The sequence below is a fragment of the Geotrypetes seraphini genome, chromosome 3 (genome assembly GCF_902459505.1).
Source record: "Geotrypetes seraphini chromosome 3, aGeoSer1.1, whole genome shotgun sequence".
Taxonomy (NCBI): Eukaryota; Metazoa; Chordata; class Amphibia; order Gymnophiona; family Dermophiidae; genus Geotrypetes; species Geotrypetes seraphini.
Genome location: NC_047086.1, coordinates 81,827,465 through 81,847,896, shown reverse-complemented (window position 1 = coordinate 81,847,896; position 20,432 = coordinate 81,827,465). Strand labels below are relative to the sequence as shown.

General features: G+C 44.8%; 1 protein-coding gene across 4 annotated transcripts in view; it reads left to right on the top strand.

Annotated features, from left to right (window-relative positions):
- Positions 1–20,432, top strand: part of EIPR1 (EARP complex and GARP complex interacting protein 1) — a 265,677-nt gene that overhangs the window by 117,214 nt on the left and 128,031 nt on the right. For all 4 annotated transcript variants that reach the window (XM_033935623.1, XM_033935622.1, XM_033935624.1 and 1 more), the window contains one exon: positions 9,529–9,685. In XM_033935623.1, coding sequence (XP_033791514.1) covers positions 9,529–9,685 — 157 coding nt within the window. The remainder of the gene's footprint in view (positions 1–9,528; positions 9,686–20,432) is intronic.

Here is a 20,432-nt window from a genome sequence, read left to right as displayed (position 1 = left end):
TTTTGTGTGCGTGTGTATTTTTCTGAACTCATTGTACATAGATGCCCCTACAAGTACAAGTCACATGCCTGTAACCATAGTAGCTCTTGGAATCACTACCTCCTACAGACACTCAAAGCCAGCTACTATATCTCACACAAACCCCTTCCTGTCTTCCTTCCTTTCTTTTTTCCTTCTCCATTCTTCTGGTCCTCCAGCTTCCCCTCCTTTATCTTACTTTCCTTTCCCATATATTTTAGACATGTAAACTTGAGAAGCCAAATGTGCAGAAAAGTGAGGAAGAAATATACCTCAAAAATTATATACATTTTTTAGGCATTTCTTCCTCATGTTTGGTATTTTTTTGTCCCCTACTTTCCTTCTGAGGATTTCTTCCTTATTTTTCTGCTCTGACTTGGGGAAACCACCACTTATCTCTGGGTGTGAGCAACATAGAAAAGTTCTACTTTTTGGGATCCTGCTGGGTACTTATTACCTGGATTGGCCACCATCAGAGATGGGATGCTGGGCTCCATGGCCCATCTTATGTTCTTTCCTTTATTCACATCTGCCTCTTCCTCTGTCCACTGCAGGATTTGCAGGTCATGTAAAAACTGCCTGATTGGCATGCTTTCCAGTTAAAGGGTGTCTGTAGGACAAGATGACATAGTCAGTCCTTGTCCCCGTGTTCAATTTGATCTGACCTGTTTCTGTTCTTGCTTACTTTATACTGAATTCTCTCCGTACCGCCTTGTCAGAGCAGGCTTTGAGCAATGGTTACAGAAGAAAGCTGTGCTCAACCAGAAGCATTCCACTGTATGATCGCATCACTGGTTGTGTGCCACGAAAGACAGACCTGCTCTGCACAAAGGACTAGCCAACTGTTTTCAAATGCAAGAAGTAGGGGGTCCTTGGTACAGGAATATGGCTGCAGGCCCTCAGCACCTGAGACAGAGCAGTCTGACACATTCCTGATAAGCTCAGCCGCATGGGCTGCTCATCATTCAGCTGCCAGCTGTCTCAGGCTGGTCGCCAAGGTCGCAAGAGGGAAAATTTGAGTTTCCATAGCGACTTGGCATCTTGCACTCAGCAGCCCTGATATATCTATCCGTAATATAATATTGTTCCCTAACACTTTACTAGCTCTGTGTGAATTTTTAGTTGTCTAGGTTCAGATAATTCCCAACAGCAGAGTGACAGCCATCACCAAATTTCCATTGTCTTTGATCTGTAAAGAGAGCAATCATAGTAGATATGCAGAGCAGGTCTGACTGTAATCATGGGTATATTTCTGTCTGGTCAGCTGTTCATGTTTGGCTTTTGTCCGTTCCTTGTTAAGATCCAGAAACTCAAACCTAAAGCAGTGGGAGAGCAGAATGTACCGTAGTTTGTGAGTTGTTCTCTGAAAGGAGCTTTTCCATGGAGAATGAGCATATGGCATTTACCATTCTTGCCTGGAATAGGTATAACTTGCATTAAAACAAGCAGTTTATTCAGACACCATTTAATAAATCTTTAAAAATTGTCTTAAGATGTGCAAAGTGGAGCATACATTTTTTTAATTATAAAATTTTAAATCATAAATAATATGTATAGGTTTAAATTGTTTGGAGGAGGATTTCAAGCAAAGCCTTGATTTTGCATATGACCTTTTTTTTTAATCGTAATAGGGCAGGTTAACTTGAAAATTCAAGATATTCTTTCCTCGAGGATACTTTAGGAATTCAGCATGGTGCATTTTAAATGAATGCCTGCTGCCCTAAAATTGAGCAATGGCATATTCATTTCGCTTTTTTCATTTCACTCAGATGGAAGGATGTTCTGTTCATTAGTTAGTTAAAATGATAAGCCCTTCTATTTATCAAGCTGAAGAGAAGGATGTTTTTAAAGCTAGCTGCTTGTTCCTGTCATACAGAGAGCATTAATGGGCACCAGCTGTGCTGTAGCTATAGCAGCTATGCTGTTTCAGCTCAGCACAGCAAGAGACACCGTGGCAGTGGTGCAGAAGAGCCCCCTGCGCCGAATCAGGAAATACACATATTGCTTGGTGTTCCCTGGGCAACCGAAGAACTGCAGCCGGCTGGCTCTGCACCACCTGAGCTGATCAAAGAGCAAAGCCTTTCAGGCACTGAAGCTCAGGACTGCACAGCCTCCTGCCTACATATCTGCAGGCAGTGATGTAGGAAGCATTTTCAATGGGGCTTCAAGGTTAAACATAGAGGGAATGCATAACTGAAAACAAAAAAGACAAGCTGCTTATAATGGTTCATACAGAGATGTATAGATCATGTGTTCTGTAATCTACGCAGAAAAAAAGAGATTTTGCTATAGTAACAAAGCCTATGGACATACCTCTTCTCCCTATAACCACTCTCTTATCTTAGCCCCTTCCTCCCAACAATTACCTCCCACTCTAAAAATGTAATTTCCAAAACTTGATCTAACTCTTATTGTAAATCACATAGATTTCTTGCAGAGAATTGTGGTATATGACACTGTATTGTATTGTATTGTATTGCTGGTTAGTATTTGGGTTTGTTTTGGGGGGGTTTCAACCATTTAAAAGCTCTAGAGATCTATATATTCCATTTAACCCCCCCCCCCAAAAAAAAAAAAAAAAAAAAAGGAAAATTAGTGGTACCAGTTTTAAGGTTTGTTGCAGGAATGATGGTTTCCCTGTAACATCTAAATTCACATGCATATAGAAAAGTATGTTTAAGGAATGCTCTGATCATTGTGTCATAAGATTCTGACTGTGTTTCAATGTATACACTAGACTGGACTGCTAAGGCAATTTAAGGTTTATTCAGCAAGTGGCGCTCCATGAACAAAAGGCAGATGATTGAACAGCTGCAAATTGTACGGCTGGCTGACAAGTCCCCATATAGCTATAATCTAAATCCAGTCTAGTCATCCTGCCTTGCTTATTACAATATCTACCAGAAAATTCACTCATTATTCATGTTTTGTCCCCCTTGAATTATCAGATATCCTTGTACTGACCTGCCAATTCCTAGCAGACTTGCCCTTTGTTTCTTTGGTTCGGGCTTGATTGATGTTTATTGTAAACTGAATATACCTGTAACCTGTCACATCAGCATCTTTACAAGCGACTTCAGGATGCAAAATGTTTAGTGCCATATATTATCTGCCTAAATTCACAGCTTTTTTTGACTGTTTTTCTTCATTATTTAAGATTGTGTTCCATTCTGCAGTGTTCTGTGTTTTTGTATACAAAATAGGAAAGCCACTTTTAGACAGCCCTGAACATTTAGAGGAACTAATTATCTGAATGGCCCCCTCCTTCCTCCTGAAGTTGGTTAGTAGTACATTGTAAGCTCTTCTATTCCTGTCCCCTTAGTCCTTCCCTTCTAGCCTGCACTCTAAAATAAGTGCTATCCTTTGATCTCTTCTAGGAATGACTGCAAACCAAGCTCTGCATCCCCTCTTCTCTCTTGCTGCTTGTAACCCTGCCATTGCTGCTTCTGACTGGTTCTTCCCTACTGCCTAGCTGTAACCCCTCCCAATCAAGCACTCAGATGACCTCACCAACTTTGCTATCTATTTACATTAAACCCTCTCAGGGTAAGGCCCCTTTTCAAACTTTGCCTCTGTCCTGAATGGCCCCCCTCCTTCCTCCTACAGCTAGTTAGTAGCACGTTGTAAGCTCTTCTGGCCTTGTCTACTTTGTCTCTTAGTACTGTCCACTTAGTACTTCCCTTCTAGTTTGCACTCTAAAAATAAATGCTCTTCTAAATGATCTCTTCTAGGAGTACCGTAACTGCAAACCAAGCTCTACAACTCCTCCTTTCTTGCTGCTTTTAACCCTACCCCTTGCTGCCTCTGACTGGTGCCTCGCCTGACAAGTCCCCTTCCTCTTTTCTCATTGAGTTTGACTCCTGTCTTTCTGTCTTTCTTGATTCATCTTCTTACTCCCTCCTCCTTGGGGATTTTAACATTCATGCTGACGATCCCTCTGACACTTATGCCTCTAGATTTCTTGCCTTAACCTCCTCATTTGTCCTCAAACTGTGCTCCACTACCCCTACTCACCGGCGTGATCATTGTCATCTTATCTAACTGCTCCCTCACTAACTTCTCCACCTCTCTGCTCCCCATCTCTGATCATCACCTGATAACCTTCACTGTGTCTGAATTCAAAAGGGCCTGGGATAGGAACATGGGATCTCTCAGAGAGAGAAAGAGATAATGGTTATTGCAGATGGGCAGACTAGATGGGCCATTTGGCCTTTATCTGCCATCATGTTTTTATGTTTCTATGTTACAATTACTCCCTCTCTCTCTCTCTCTCAATCATGTCCAGTCATCACCAACTAGTTTCAAAATCTTCTAGCCCTCGATCCTTCCATGCTGTCCACCATTGTTTCACCTCTCATCGCCTCCACTATGTTATCCAAGTCTGTCAACAAGGCTGTCTCGTCGTACAACTCTATTCTCTGCTCTGCATTAGATACCCTTGCTCTCCTTGTTCCCCGCTCTGTCAGGCATACCAAAACTCAGCCTTACCTCACTTCTAGTGTTTCTGTCATATCACATACATTTCTAGTGTTTCTGTCATATCACATACAATCACACCCAAGTCCTGCTCTTCTGTCGTGCACATAAGTTCTTCACCCCCTAAACTTTTACCATCCCCTCAGGTTGCCCAAATGCATGACCTTGCATTTCTTAACATTAAATTTTAGCTGCCATATTTCAGACCATTCTTCAAGCTTCGCCAGGTCTATCTTCATGTTATTCGCACCATCCCGGGATAGACTGGAGTCTTGGAATTTCAAAATGTACAAAGGAAACGGAGTTCCTGGAGGCTGTACGGGACTGCTTCATGAAACAACTTGTCAAGGAACCAACGAGAGGGTCAGCGATTCTGGATCTAATCCTCAACGGGCTGAAGGGACCTGCAAAGGGAGCGGAAGTAGTGGGACCATTAGGTAACAGTGACCACAACATGATCCAGTTCAAAGTGGAAGTAGGATTACCAAAGGGAAAGAGAACCAATGCAACAACGTTTAACTTCAAGAAGGGGAACTATGATGCCATGAGACAAATGGGGAGAAAAAACCTCAAAAACAGCTCCAGGAAAACGCAGACTGTGGAGCAAGCCTGGTCCTTATTCAAAGACATGGTAATTGAGGCGCAAAACCTGTATATACCCAGATTTAGAAAAGGATGCATAAAGAATCAAACAAAAGACCTTGCATGGATGACCAATGAAGTAAAGAAAGTGATAGGAGACAAGAAAAGATCTTTTCAGAAGTGGAAAAAGGATAAAACTGAAGAAAATTGGAAAGAGCACAGGAAGCAACAAAAAGAATGTCACTGAGTGGTCAGAAAAGCAAAGAAAAAATACGAAGAGAGACTAGCCAAGGAAGCACGAAATTTTAAACCGTTCTTCCGATATGTGAAAGGAAAGCAGCCGGCGAGGGAGGAGGTGGGACCTCTGGATGAGGGAGACAGGACAGGAGTGGTGAAGGAGGAAAAAGAGGTGGCTGACAGACTAAACATGTTCTTCTCGTCGGTCTCTACAAGAGAAGACACATCCAACGTGCCGGAACCGGAAAAAATCTTCAAGGGGGATCAAGAGGGAAAATTATCATGCATGGAGGTAAGCCTCGAAGACGTACTCAAGCAGATAGATAGACTAAAAACTGACAAATCTCTGGGCCCAGATGGAATCCACCCGAGAATATTGAAAGAGCTCAGAGACGAGACAGCGGAGTTACTATGGCAGATTTGTAACCTATCCCTGAGAACAGGGGTAATCCCGGAGGACTGGACACCTATCTTCAAAAAAGAATCGAGAGGTGACCCAGGGAACTACAGACCGGTGAGCTTACCCTCAGTTCCAGGGAAGATGGCCAAATCATTGATCAAGGAAAGTATCAATGAGCATTTAGAAAAAAATAATCTAATGAGAACAAGCCAGCATGGTTTCTGTAAAGGAAGATCATGCCAAACGAACCTACTTCATTTCTTTGAGGGGATAAGCAAACAATTGGACAAGGGTGACCCCATAGACATTGTATATCTGGATTTCCAAAAAGCCTTCGACAAGGTACCTCATGAGCGCCTACTAAGAAAACTGTGGAGCCACGGGGTGGTAGGGGACTTGCACAGATGGATCAGGAATTGGCTGGCGGACAGGAAACAGAGGGTAGAAATAAAGGGACACTACTCTGACGGGAAAGAGGTCACAAGTGGTGTCCCATAGGGATCAGTGTTGGGACCACTTCATTGATCACTACCCTCTGTCGCCTTGCACTCACCCAGTTCTTGACCCAGCCCGTCACTTTGGGACCAATCCTGAAGGCACTCAGTTTATTTATTAGCTGTCTGTGTGGAACACTGTCAAAGGCTTTGCTAAAATCTAAATACACCACATCTAGCGCACTCCCTCTATCCAATTTTCTGATCATCCAGTCAAAGAAATTGATCAGATTTGTCTGACAAGACATACCTTTAGTGAATCCATTTTGCCTCCGGTCCTGTAATCCACAGGATTCCAGAAGCTTCACCATTCTTTGTTTTAAAAGCATTTCTATTAATTAACTTACCACAGAATTCAGACTTACCAGCCTGCAATTCCCTACTTCTTCCTTACTTCCACTTTTATGGAGAGGGACCACATCCACCCTTCTCTCCAGTCCTCCGGTACAACTCCCGACTCTAGAGACTCATTGAAGAGGTCAGTCAACGGAGCCACCAGAACTTCCCTGAGTTCCTTCAGCACCCTCAGATGTACACCATCTGGCCCCATCACTTTGTCTACCTTTATTTTAGCTAGGTCCTCACAAACACAACTCTCTGAAAATTGATCAGGAATTACCACTCCTCCATCCCTATTCATGTTTGTCTTCTGCGGTCCCGCCCCCAGCACATCAGCCATAAACACAGAACAGAAATATTTGTTAAGCAAGTCAGCCTTTCTTTCTCAGCTTCTACATATTTCTCCCTTTTACCTTGAGTCTCACAATGCCACTTTTGCACTTCTTCCTATCACTGATGTATCTAAAAAATGACTTGCCTCCCCATTTTACCGTGTCAGCTATTTTTTCTTCCATTTGCCTCTCTTAATTTTTGCCTGTCTTCTTCTTTCTACGATCTTTTGTAGTTTATGAAAGCTAACCTCTTATTCCTTACCTTCTCTGCTACTACTTTTGAGAACCAAAGCGGCCATTTTTTCCTCTTACTTTTACTTACTTGCCTCACAAACAGGTTTGTTGCTCTTACAATTATTCCTTTCAGTTTTGCCCACTGCAATTTCACTTTTTCCAGACATACCCATCCAGACAACAATTCCTTGACGTAATCCCCCATCCGAACAAAATTAATTTAGGTCTAGAACTTTTGCCTTTGAATTAGCCCTCTCTATACCCATCTTAATATTAAACCATACCATGCAGTGATCACTGGATGCCAGATGATAACCCACTGTAACATCAGAAACACTTTCCCCGTTTGTAAGCACTAAGACCAGTATGACCCCCATCCAACATAGGTTCCATTACCAACTGCTGGAACAGTTTTCCTTGTAGAGAATCCAGGATCTCCCTACTTCTAGAAGACCCTGTAATAGGGATACTCCAATCAACATCCAGCATGTTAAAATTACTTATTAGTAGTATATTAGATATATTCTGAATGTCTACTATTAAATCTCTGTCCACTTCTCCCGTCTGTGAAGGAGGCCTGTATATCACACCAATGTAAATATATTCACCATTCCCTCTTTCCAAATTGATCCACAGTGCCTCTTCCTTGCCCTGCAGATCCTACAATTGTATGACTTTAATATGATCTTTAACATATAATGCTACTCCCCTCCTTTTCTTCCTACCCTGTCTTTCCTGAACAGATTATAGCCCAGTATAACTACATCCCAGTCATGGTTCTCCGTGATTGCCACTATATCCAACTTATCTTCTTTCATCACAGCTTCTAGATCCAGAATCCTGTTTTTCATACCAAGACTGAACTGCTCCTCTTTCTTCCTAAACCCTCTGCTCTTCTCCCACCATTTGCTCTGTATATAATACTTTTATCATTCCTGTCTCCTCTGCTCATAACCTTGGAGTTGTTTTCGACACCAACCTCTCATTTTCTACACATATCCAACAAACTGCTAATGGCTGTTGCTTCTTTCTCTACAACATCTCCAAAATTCACTCCTTTTTCTTTGAGCACACTACCTGAACCCTTGTCCACACTCTTGTAATATCACACTTAGACTACTACAATTTACTTCTAACAGGTCTCCCGCTAAACCATCTCTTTCCCCCGCATTCTGTACAAAATTCTGTTGCACAGCTTATCTTCTGCCAACATTTTTACCCTCACCTTGCTGCCTCTCAAATCACTTCACTGACTCCCTATCCATCTTCGCATACAGTTCAAACTCCTATTACTAGCCTGCACGTCTGTTTATTCTGCAGTCCCTCAATATCTCTCCTCACTTGTCTCTCCTTATATACCTCCCCGAGAACTCTGTTCCTCAGATAAGTTGCTTTTATTCATACCCTTCTCCTCTGCTTCCAATTCCAAATTTCATTCCTTTCATCTTGCTGCCCTGTATGCCTGGAATAAACTGCCCAAGTCAATTCACCACACTCCTTCCCTTCCTCATCAGTCCGTCCACCACACCCCTTCCCTTATTCAGAAGTAGGCTGAAAACCCACCTTTCTGAGATAGCTTTCAGCTCATAACCCACTGCCCTCTGCTCACCACCCTAGCTAGCAGTTTAACCATCCCCTCTAACTGTAACCCCAACCCTGGCATCCTGTTTCTGTTTTGATTGTTTAGATTATAAGCTCATTCAAGCAGGGACTGTTTGGTTTGTGACCCTGTACAGTGCTGTGTACATCTGGTAGCGCTCTAGAAATACAGTAATTAGTAGAAGTAGTCAAGGTATAGGAATAGAAATCACTAATGTAATGTAATGTAGTCTGAAATACTTTCAGACCTGTTTCATCTCTTTCACATGTATGATGATGTTTAAATAAATACAGTAATAGTTATGTGAAATGTACTATCCTTTGGCTAGTATGTGTGTCTTGGGGAAGAATATGGAAAAATTTCATTTTCTTATTAAGAATAAATTAAGGGAACTTAGATTTCCCCTAATTTATTCTTATTAAGAAAATGAGATTGGCAAGCAGTACTACAGCAAGTAAATTAAAAGTATTGCAGTGTATCCATGAAAGTTTCATACTAGAAAATGAAGTAAAAGATTTTAAGGAAAATACAGTTTTCATAAGAGTTAAGTAGTCCTCTAGCAGCAAAAATTGTTTTACAATATGGGAAATTGGGTTAAATGTATGCTAATTAGAAATATTACACTATGCTGATGGCGGCCTCAAGGTTTGCACCTTTATCAGTGTTCTGCACCCTGGTGTGCACAGCTTATTGAACAGCTTAAATATTTTACACAGCAGATGTGAATTGCTTATAGATTTGTGGTAATGTTGGTGCACTGTATACAGAATGTGTCCTACATCCAGTGATCTGTTGACATTATCCTCTGTTGATTAGCTTCAGACAGTAAAGTCATGACATGTGCGGCAGTGTGGAGGATGCCGAAGGAATTGGAATCAGGCAGTCATGAATCCCCTGATGATTCATCCAGCAACCCTCAAACCCTGGAGCTACTCTGTCACCTTGACAACACAGCTCATGGCAATATGGCCTGGTAGGACTCTGCATATATTATATTTTGAGCACAAACTGGAAACGTAGACTTGTGCTCCTCATTTGTACAGTTTTATTTTCTGTGAACTAAATATCATAAATAGAAACTATTTGGAAAAACAAAAAAAAAAAAATGGTTTTGGGTCCAGATTTTTCATACATTTAAAACATTTATATTTAAGGCTTTCTTTCTGCTGTGAATTATTTTTATTCTTTTATGTAACTTCTTTGTTATTTACTTAAGAGAATATACTACTCTATATAAAGAATTCAAATTTAATATTGTTCTTTAAGGGCTCCTTTTACAAAGGTGCGCTAGTGTTTTTAGCGCACGCAATGGATTAGCACGCACTTTAGCGCACACTACCCAAAAAACTACCGCCTGCTCAAGAGAAGGCGGTAGTGGCTAGCCCGTGTGGCATTAAGTTTCTTTACATCCATTATTCAGAACTGTGGTATATAAACCTAAGTAATTTTTATTTATGTTTTGCTTGTGCTGCCTATCTAATTTTTTTATTTATTTATTTTTGCTATTAACCGAGAGGAAATTTATAACTGAGGATAATACATTACTGTGTGGTATCAGCGATGATTTCCACTCCTTTCTTATTTAATTTAATTATGAATGTGGAGAAATGAAAATAATTTATCTGCTTTTATATTTACATGCCTGTAAAATTATCTATCATGCAGGCCTCCTCCCACATTCTTACACTTATCTGCATTTCCTCTAGAAATACAGTAATTAATAGTAGTAGATGTAATATGAAATACTTGCTTTCAGACCTGTTTCATCTCCTTCACATGTATGATGATGTCTAAATAAATAATAGTTATGTGAAATGTATTATCCTTTGGCTAGTATGTGTGTCTTGGGGAAGAATATGGAAAAATTTCATTTTCTTATTAAGAATAAATTAAGGGAACTTAGAATTCCCCTAATTTACTCTTATTAAGAAAATGAGATTGGCAAGCAGTACTACAGCAAGTAAATTAAAAGTATTGCAGTGTATCCATGAAAGTAAAAGATTTTAAGGAAAATACAATTTTCCTTAGAATTAAGGGCTAGATTCACTAAGCCAACCGATCACGTCCCGACCACTTAGTGACCCGGACCCGATTCACTAACCTGCCTCCCGATCCGATTCCCATCCGTGCATGCAAATATAAGCAGACAGCGATTCACTAAAAAAAAGACCGACTGGGATGGCTGATCCCAAAACAAGCGACTGCTGAGGACCAGCTGCACACGTCCCTGCTGACTCTCCTGCTCCATTGCCGCCCTGAAATCCCTGCCAACTTCCAGCCCTGCTCTCTGCCGCGATTGGTTTGAGGCTTTTCTGCTCGCATGAGCTGCAGTGGGGAAAGGGAAAGTGAACAATTTGCTCCCTGCTGTCCGCCGCATTTCTGCTTGCCTCCCTAAGCTCTCTGCCCCGACTCTTGCTGGCTGTCCCGACACTTCTCTACCCCGCTCTCTGCCCCTAATCTCCACCATTCCCTGCAGCACGAGCCCGAGGTTTTAACCCGCTTTAAACCTGCAGATTAAAACCACGGGCTCGCAAGTAAAAAAGTAAATAAAAATTTTAAAAACCCACGGACATCAAACGCATGCGCAGACCATCTACAGGCAAAGTAGATGGTCTGTGCATGTGACGGATCCCTGGAGAGCGATCCGTGTAGTCGGTGGGGGACGTTCCTCTGATTGCCCCCATTTGAATACAGGCCCTTTGTGAATCAGTCGACCTGCATCGGATCGGACACTGAGCGGAGTGAATCGGGCAGGTTAGTGAATCTAGCCCTAAGAAGTCCTCTGGCAGCAAACATTGTTTTACAATGTGGGAGATTGGGTTAAATGTATGCTAATTAGAAATACTACACTGTGCTGATGGCTGCCTCAAGGTTTGCACCTTTATCAGTGTTGTGTACCCTGGTGTGCATATCTTATTGGACAGCTTAAATATTTTACACAGCAAATATGAATTGCTTATAGATTTGTGTGAATGTTGGTGCATTGTATACAGAATATGTCCTACATCCAGTGATCTGTTGACATTATCCTCTGTTGATTAGCAGTCAGACATGACATATGGATGCAGAACCCAAGGTGAGAGTTAGGAGTCAAAAGTACTCTCACAAAGATGGGGTTTTAACTGGGCCTTGAACACTGCCAGAGACAGAGCCCGCCATAGGGATTTGGGTAGCTTGTTCCAAGCATACGGCGCAGAAAGGATGGAGTCTGGAGTTGGCAGCCAAAGCGAAAGGCACAGAAAGGAAGGACTTACCAGCTGAGTGTAGCTCCCGGGGGGGGGGGGGGATCATAGGAGGACATAAGTGAAGAGAAATAGTGAGAGGCAGCTGAGTGAGTGCATTTGTAGGTAAGTAAGAGGAATTTGAATTGTATTCGGAAATGGATGAGAAGCTAATGAAGTGACTTTAGGAGAGAGGTAATGTGAGTAAAGCAGCTCTCCCAGAAGAATGCAAGCAAGTCATTAATTCACACTTAAAGGAGTTTATTTTTTTCTAGAATGCTGGAATAGTGCATTTGTTATAAACTAGGGTAGATAAAAATCAGTGATTTTTTTTATCCCCCAAAATCTGACAGACAGCTCAAAGCAAAAAAAAAAAATCATATTTTTAAAATTGAAATTGAACTTTTTTTTTTTTTAAATAAAATGATTTTTTTTAGGCAAAATCTATCTAAAGATACATTATAGTCCAAAAGATATTCATAATGAAATAAGAATTAGTTTTTAATTATGTAGCATGAGGCTGTAAATTCATGCAATGTTTAAATTTTTTGGAAAATGAATTCCATTAATCCATTTATAATGTCACAGGTATGATTTAAATCTAGGCTTTCTGACTAGTGATTTAAATTGATTTGATTTGAATCAAATCTACCCTGTCATAAACATTGGAGAAGAATGATAGAGACTCCTTTGTGCATGTTTGGGTCATCTAATATAATAAAGAGCTAGCCGCGCATGCGCTCTCCTATTTGCATGTTCCGTGCGCATGTAGGTCTGTGGCCGAAGGAGTGCGCATGCACGCTAATACGTCACCACCCGTTCGCCTCCAAAAGCCAGACCGCAGCCAGACGATGATCTCCGTTCCTCCTTTGCTGCCCACCCCCTTCTCTTCCCGCGGGCCCGAATGGCGATTCCAGCAGCGTGTGCATCAGTCTTCACACGCTGCTTCGGGCCCTTCTACTGCCCTGATTTGCTCTGCCGCGTCTCTGATGATGTCATCAGGAACGTGCCAGAGTAAATCAGGGCAGTAGAAGGACCCGAAGCAGCGTGTGGAGACTGATGCAAGCGCTGCTGGAATCACCACGTTTGTAGTCCGGACCGCGGGAAGGGAAAAGAGGGGGTAGAGGAAACGCTAATGCTGCTGCACAGGGAACTGGGGGGGGGGAGGGAAATGGAGGGGGAGGGAATGCTGCTTTGGACAGACAGACAGAGAGAGGAAGGGAAACACAAAGAAAATAAGAAAGACACAGGGGCAGGTGCACAGGGAACTGGTGTGGGGGGAGGGAAATGGAGGGGGATGGAATGCTGCTTTGGACAGACAGACAGAGGGAGGAAGGGAGACAGAAAGAAAAGAAGAAAGACACAGGGGCAGGGAGATACACAGAAAGACAGACAGGCAAAGGGGGCCAGGGACAGAGACAGACAGAAAGGACAGCGGGAGCCGTGTCAGGAGGGGTGCGGGATGCGGCAGTGGGAACTTTTCCAATGGGTGCAACTGGGCGGCTTTCGGGAACCTCTGATCAGGGGCAGAGCAAGGTAAGAGTATCATAGGGATAAGAAGGAGGAGGGGGGATAAAAAAGGAAGGGATGCCTACTGCTGGACAGGGGGAGAAGGAAAGAGATGCTGATGGATAGGGGGGGTGAAGAAAAAGGAACGGAGGACTAATGTTGGACAGGGGGAGAAGGAAAGAGGTGCTGCTGGACAGGGGGGAGGTAAAACAAAGGGAGAAGGGCTGCTGCTGCATAAGGAGAGCAGTGAAGGGGTGGTGGTGGACACAGGGGAGGTAAAAGGAAGGGAAAATGGACAGGGGGAGCAGGCAAGGGGTGGTGATGGACAGCCAAGGAAAAAGAAAGGCAGAAAGAAAGAAAGCGGCTAAGGAGAGAGAGAGAAAGAAATAAAGACAGACACACACACATATGTTCTAGCACCCGTTAATGTAACGGGCTTAAAGACTAGTGATTCTATATGAGTGCAGTGATGTGACAAGCTCTGTAAAGCTCAAAGTTTCAGGCCACACCAGCTATAGAGGAGAATCCAAAGAGGTAAGAAGGGAAGGAAGAGAATAAAGGAGACTCCTTACCTACTTACAAATTATTTCACCACACATCACATACCTATTAACAGAAACTTTGTACTGTATAATTGTTAAAGCAGGTACCTTCGAGCTGGATTAAGTCATATGCAAACTAAAGACTCAGATTTTTAAGAGGTTCCTATCAGATATGAAAAGGATTCAGTAAGCCAGGGTTGCTAACAGTCTAGCTTTTTTTTTCTGGAATGTATAGAATTTATTTTCTATTAACATCCAAAACAAGGAGGATGAGTAATCTTGACAGTTTTCAGAGATTAAAATTTTTCTCTGCTGCTGTACAGTCCTCCTCTAGTTTGAGTAAGCATGCCCTCCTGCTTCTAGTTTTACTAGCAGTAGAGACTATGAGTAGGATCCATCCAGTGGAGATGGCACTAGAGACAGGAGCTTAAAAAAAAAAAAAAGTAGCACTTGTCACAAGAAGAGAGGTGTTGAACAGGGAGATGAACTACTAAAATGGTGTGTGGTCTTTGTCATAAGGCGTATGGGAACAGACTTAAAGATCTCAATCTGTATATCTTGGAGGAAAGGTGGGAGAAGGGAGATAAGATAGGGACGTTTAAATACCTACGTTATGTAAATGCGCATAAGTTGAGTCTCTTTCATTTGAAAGGATGCTCTGGAATGAGAGGCATAGGATGAAGATAAGAGGTGATAGGCTCAGGAGTAATGTTGCCTGATTCACGATTTAAATCGATTCAATTTTTATAAAAATCAGCTTCCCAATTCGATGACCGACCCTTCCCCACATGCCTTCCTAAAGCAGGAACGGCAGCGCTGCCTCTTGCCGGCCGGCCGCTGCCACTCCAGCTTGAGGGGAGAGGGTCAGTCGGAAAGGCCTGCATGTTCCCCCAGCTTCCCCGCTCTTACCTTAAGCTAATACGGCAGCCTGCAGGATTGCTGGTGCTTTAGTGATCCTTGCAGCTGCCTGTCGTCAACAGTATGTTCTCTCTGCTACGGTCCCACCCATCTAACGTCAGGGTCAGGATCGCAGCAGAGGAAACGTGCCACTGAGGACGACGGCAGCTTCAGGGATCGCTATAGCACCGGAGATTCTGCAGGCTGCCTTATTAGCTTAAAGTAAAAGCAGGGAAGTTTGGGGAACATGCAGGCTTGCGGGGGGTACAGTCCTTCGCAGCGGGGGGGGGGGAAGCAGACCTTCACAGGGGGAGCAGGCTTTCATGGTGGGGAGGCAGGCCTTCGCGGGGGAGGGGGGTAGTATAACACATTTGCTATACTCGTATGTTGAAGATTGAGAGATGCCTGCCAGGCCTGTGCAGAGGGAGGAGGAGGAAGGGGTAAGAGAGGGGAGGGGAGATGCCAGACTTGGGGTGAAGTGAAGGGAAGAGAGAGACCAAACCAAAAAGAGGGGGAGGAAAGCAGAGGAGAGATGTTGGACTAATAGAGAGAGGGAGAGAGATGCAAGACGACAAGGGGAAGGGTACAATAGGGACACAAACGCATATAGTAGCTGGGCAAAATCATTCTCTGAGAAGTAAGCACAAATGCACTTTAGCTGGCGTAGGTAATAGAAACATGAAGACACTAATTTTGATACATGGTCTGAGAGCGACAGATTAGAGTCGAGAATCACTTCCAGGCTGCGGATGTTGTCATTGGCTGTAAGGGTTTTTGAAGCATTGAGCTGTAGTTTGTGTGCAGTCTTCCAGTTCTTTATTTTAGTTAGGCAGCAATTAAGTTTTTTTATTTGTGCGTCTTGATGTTGACCTAGGGGGAGGTAGAGCTGTATGTCATCTGCATAAGAGTGGATCTTGATTTGATATTTTTCTGCGATATCGAGTACTGGTTTGATGTACAGGTTGAAGAGGAGTGGTGATAGCAATGCACCCTGGGGTACTCCGTAGCAGAGAGGTTTTGGTTCTGATAAGGAGGGTCCTAGTAGTACTTTCTGAAATTTTTCTTTTAAGAAGGAGGAGAACTATGCCAGTGCGACATCACAGATTCCGATGGAGTGTAGTATGGATAGGAGAAGTGAGTGATCAATAGTATCAAAGGTCTAATAGTACCAGCAATGCGTCTTTACCCTCATCAAGGATTTTCCAGCTGTCATCTACAATGTCTAGAAGTACCGTTTCTGTCCTGTGGTACTTCCTGAATCCTGATTGGAAATTGAAGAGGGTGGTGTTAGTTTCCATGAAGTCTCGCAGCTGTGTGAGTACGACCTTTTCTAGTACTTTTGAGACAAATGGGAAGTTTGAGACTGGTCTATAGTTGCTTGGATTGTCTGGATCCATGTTGGGTTTTTTTCAGGAGTGGTCTTACTACGGCTGTATCGGGTATACCTAGTTAAAAAGGCTCTGTCTGTTTCCCTTCCACCAGCCTCCGTTCCAGTCGCAGGGACCCCGGCTCCTGTGGACCAGGGTCCTCTTGCCTCCCCTTGAGGTGCTGGCAGGTAAGCCGGTAGTGCCCGTGGTTGTGCCAGATATGCTTTCCATACCTCTGCTTTTGCAGGTGACAACACGGCGGCCGCAGATGTGGCAGATCTGGTGGATCTTCAGGATCCTGATCAGAGCTTAGCCCCTGATTTGGGGGAGGATCCCACTGTGCACAGATTTTTCAAGCATGCACATTTTGTGGATTTGATCTCCAAGTCTCTACAGGAATTAAAGTTGCAGTCAGATCAGCCTGTCACTGCAGAATGTTCCCTCATCAGTTACCAAAGGCCTCAATCCGCCTCTTTTCTGGATCATCCTGACCTAGTTCGGATTCTTACAGATACAATGGTACTTTGGTTTACGAGCATAATTCGTTCCAAAATACTCGTATATCAAAGCGAGTTTCCCCATAGGAAATAATGGAAACTCGCTTTGATACATTCCTACCCCCCGAGGCCAGTGGCGCTGCTCTATCCCACCTCCCCCACGGGAACCGGCATTGCTCCCCCCCGAAGGCCCCCCCTGCGACCCAGCACCCTCCCTCCCGCAATCCGGCACTCCCCCCGCCACGATTCGGCACCCCCCCTGCTGCTTCTTACTGTCATCTGGGCCTCGGCACCAGCATTGGCATGTCTTGTGCGTTGGTGCCGGTGCCCAAAGATCTGCCTCCTCTTCTTTTTTTTTTTTTTTTAAACATATGTTTATTGACAGCGAGAGAGAATACACCGCCCAGCAGGGCGCAACAGCAATCATTTGAAGAGACAAATAACAGTCCAACACTCAGAACAGGCAACAACAATAGCAATACGTCCCCCAGGGTACCCCCCCATGCATGTGATAGACAAAAACAGAGCAAGACAAAAAGAGCATTTGAGGGTATAAGCTGAGAGGAACATTCGAGAAGGAAGGTCACCCGTCTGGAGCAGTGATCTCCCGCCTTTTTTTCCATGAGAAGAACCCCCAAAAAAACCCACGCAACACTCAAATCATCAAGCGCACTCATCATCATCCCTTCATACAGACCATTCACTCATATCCCAGGAAGCTCCCTCCCCCCCTCCCCTCCCCCCCATCCCAGGGCACTAAAGTATAGAAAGGAAAAGCAAAAGAAAAAGAGAGGGAAAAAGACGGCTATAAAGAGTCAGTTAAAGGAGGCAAAACCCCAAGGGCCGGCCAAGAAACGGAAAATCAGTTCCCTGCTAAGAAAGCCCCTGGTCCCCCTCTCGTGCGGTCGACGGCACCAGGTCCCGCAGTCTCGCCCACAATCCAGCGTAATGTTGCTTAAGCACGCTCGTTGTTCTCGCTTGGGATCGAATTTCAAACAGAGCTACCTCTCGAAGCCGGCCCCTCCAGTGCGGCAGCGGAGGGGGCTCCTCAGACATCCAGTATGTCAAGATCAGTTTCTTTACTACTAAAATAGCATTATAGAGAAACCTGCATTGGGGTGTGGTGAATCCCTGGTCCTGGAGGGAGGTCTGCAGACCCAGAAGTAGGAACCCATAGTCCCATTCCACAGTGCGCTGCACCACCCGTTCCAACAAGGGGAGGGCTTCCCTCCACACATCCAGCCGTGGGCACTCCAAAAAGGAATGTATATATGTTCCGGCGCTACTCTTACATTTAATACAAAGACCGCTCTCCCATAGTCCCATTCGCGCACCCCTCTGTGCCGTAAAGTATGCCCTATGAAGGATCTTATACTGGAGTTCCTGGAAGTCTGCTGATTTAGTGTAAGAATATAGTGTTGTAAAGCAGGCAGTAAACTGTGATTCAGAAATATCCTGCCCCAGGTCTCGTTCCCAGGATGTACGCACCGGTGTAAGTACCGACGTGACAAGAGACAACTTAAGGATGCGATACCAGCGCGCCAGGGAATTTAGCGCGGGCTGGGTGGCCGAGAACAAGATATCCAGAGGGCCCCTGACCCAGGCCCCCGCCACTCCCCTACGTTCCGTCTCCCAGTAGTGACGAACCTGAAAGTAAGAAAACATATAGCTCGAGGGAAGGCCCCACGCGTCCCGGACCTGCTGGAAGGAGGGAAATCCAGACGGAGACAGGTCAATTACGTGTTCCATCAGCCTACAACCCCGGGCCGACCAATGCTGAAATACAGATCTTCCCCTGCCCGGTGGGAACCCGGGGTTGCCCTCCAGGCACACAAAAGGGGATATGTCCGGTGGTAGTTGCTGTCGTCGCCTCCACCAACGCCATGCCAGTCTGAACGGGCGCAGAAAACGAGAACAAACCGTATAGCGCCTCCCAGGATCATCATGTCGATGTATGAGGTTCATAAATTGAAAGGGGGCACTCCAGCTCGCCAACCATCCTCGGGGGGAGTAGCGGGGGCATTCACTATAGCCCTCGTGAATCCAACGGAGGAGAGAGGCAACATTATAAAGCCGAATATCCGGGACATTAAGTCCCCCCAGTGATTTATCCAAAACAAGCTTGGACATCGCTATCCGAGGAGTGCGAGACCTCCAAACAAATCGAGAGATAGTAGATTTAAAGACAAGTTCGTCCCTCCTGGTGAGCCAAAGTGGCATGGCCTGCAAGGGATACAAGAGTTTCGGTACCAGACTCATTTTCACTAAGGCCACCCGACCCAGAATCCCCAGCGGCAGGTCCTGCCAAGCTTGGCACAGTTTTGCGATGGCCTCAAGGGGCCGGCGGATATTCGCGTTGTAAAGCGTGGGAAGATCAGTGCTGAGGTATATGCCGAGGTATCTCATTGGTTTAGTCGTGGGTGCGATAGGCAACACCGCGTGCCAGGTCTCCGCCCGGCCCCCAGCCAGTAGCAGAAGTTCCGATTTATTGCAATTTACTTGTAATCCCGACAGTGCTCCAAAGGCTCGAATCACCTCCAGAGCTCTGGGCAAATGCACAGAAACATGGTCCAAATAGAGTAAGATGTCATCAGCAAACAGGCTGATTTTGCATTCCTGTCCCCGTACCGCAACTCCCTGAATTGTCACATCCTGCCGGATTTTCGCCGCAAGGGGTTCGATAGCCAGTAGGAAAAGGAGCGGTGAGAGCGGGCATCCCTGTCTAGTTCCTCTCTGCAGACCGAAATCTTCCGTCAAACCCCCATTGATCATTAGGCGCGCCCTGGGGTTGTGATATAGGGCAGAAGCCCAGGCCAGAAAGGCACCCCGAAATCCGCCCCGACGTAAGACCCAAAAGAGATAATCCCAAGAGATGCTATCGAATGCTTTCTCCATGTCCAGTCCCGCCACCGCCTCTTGTCCCCCCCTGCCTACCCTGTCATGAATCGCTCCTAAGACCTTCAGTAAGTTCATAGAGGCGTATCGACCCGGCACAAACCCAACCTGATCTGGGTGAATGAGATCGGGAAGAAGACCATTCAAACGTCTCGCCAAAGTCGCAGCCAGAAGCTTAATATCCTGGTCTAGTAGGGAGATCGGGCGAAACGACCCCACCAGATCCGGGTCCTTGCCCGGCTTAGGGAGTAGAACTATATGAGCCATGTTATCCGGAAAGGAGCCCCCTGATGTTGCCACTTCGTTATACATTGCACTCAAGGGCTTCGCCACCAGATCTTCTAGAATGCGGTAGTATTCGGGCCCAAACCCATCCGGGCCGGGCGCCTTTGCCAATTTAAGGGACCGAATGGTGACACGGAGTTCAGCCTCGGTAATCGGCAGGCTCAAAGATGCAGCCTGATCCTCCTCCAGGCGAGGAAGTGATAACCCCCTGAAAAAATCCTGAAGGGCCATCTCATCTAGAGGTCTCTTACCGTATAGAGTTTCATAGTACTTAACAAATTGTTCCGCAATTCGTCTCTCCCCTTCATGTCGAGTGCCCCCAGCATCGCGGATTGCCGTAATAATTTGACGTTTCTTATGAGGTCTCACTAAGTTCGCCAGAAGTCTCCCCGTCTTCCCTCCCCATCTATGCAGGTTATACCGTTGAAACGCAAGGGTCTGCTCCGCTCTTTGATGAAGTAGAGTCTCAATACGGTCCCGTATAGTCTTGTATTCCTGTCGCTCCTT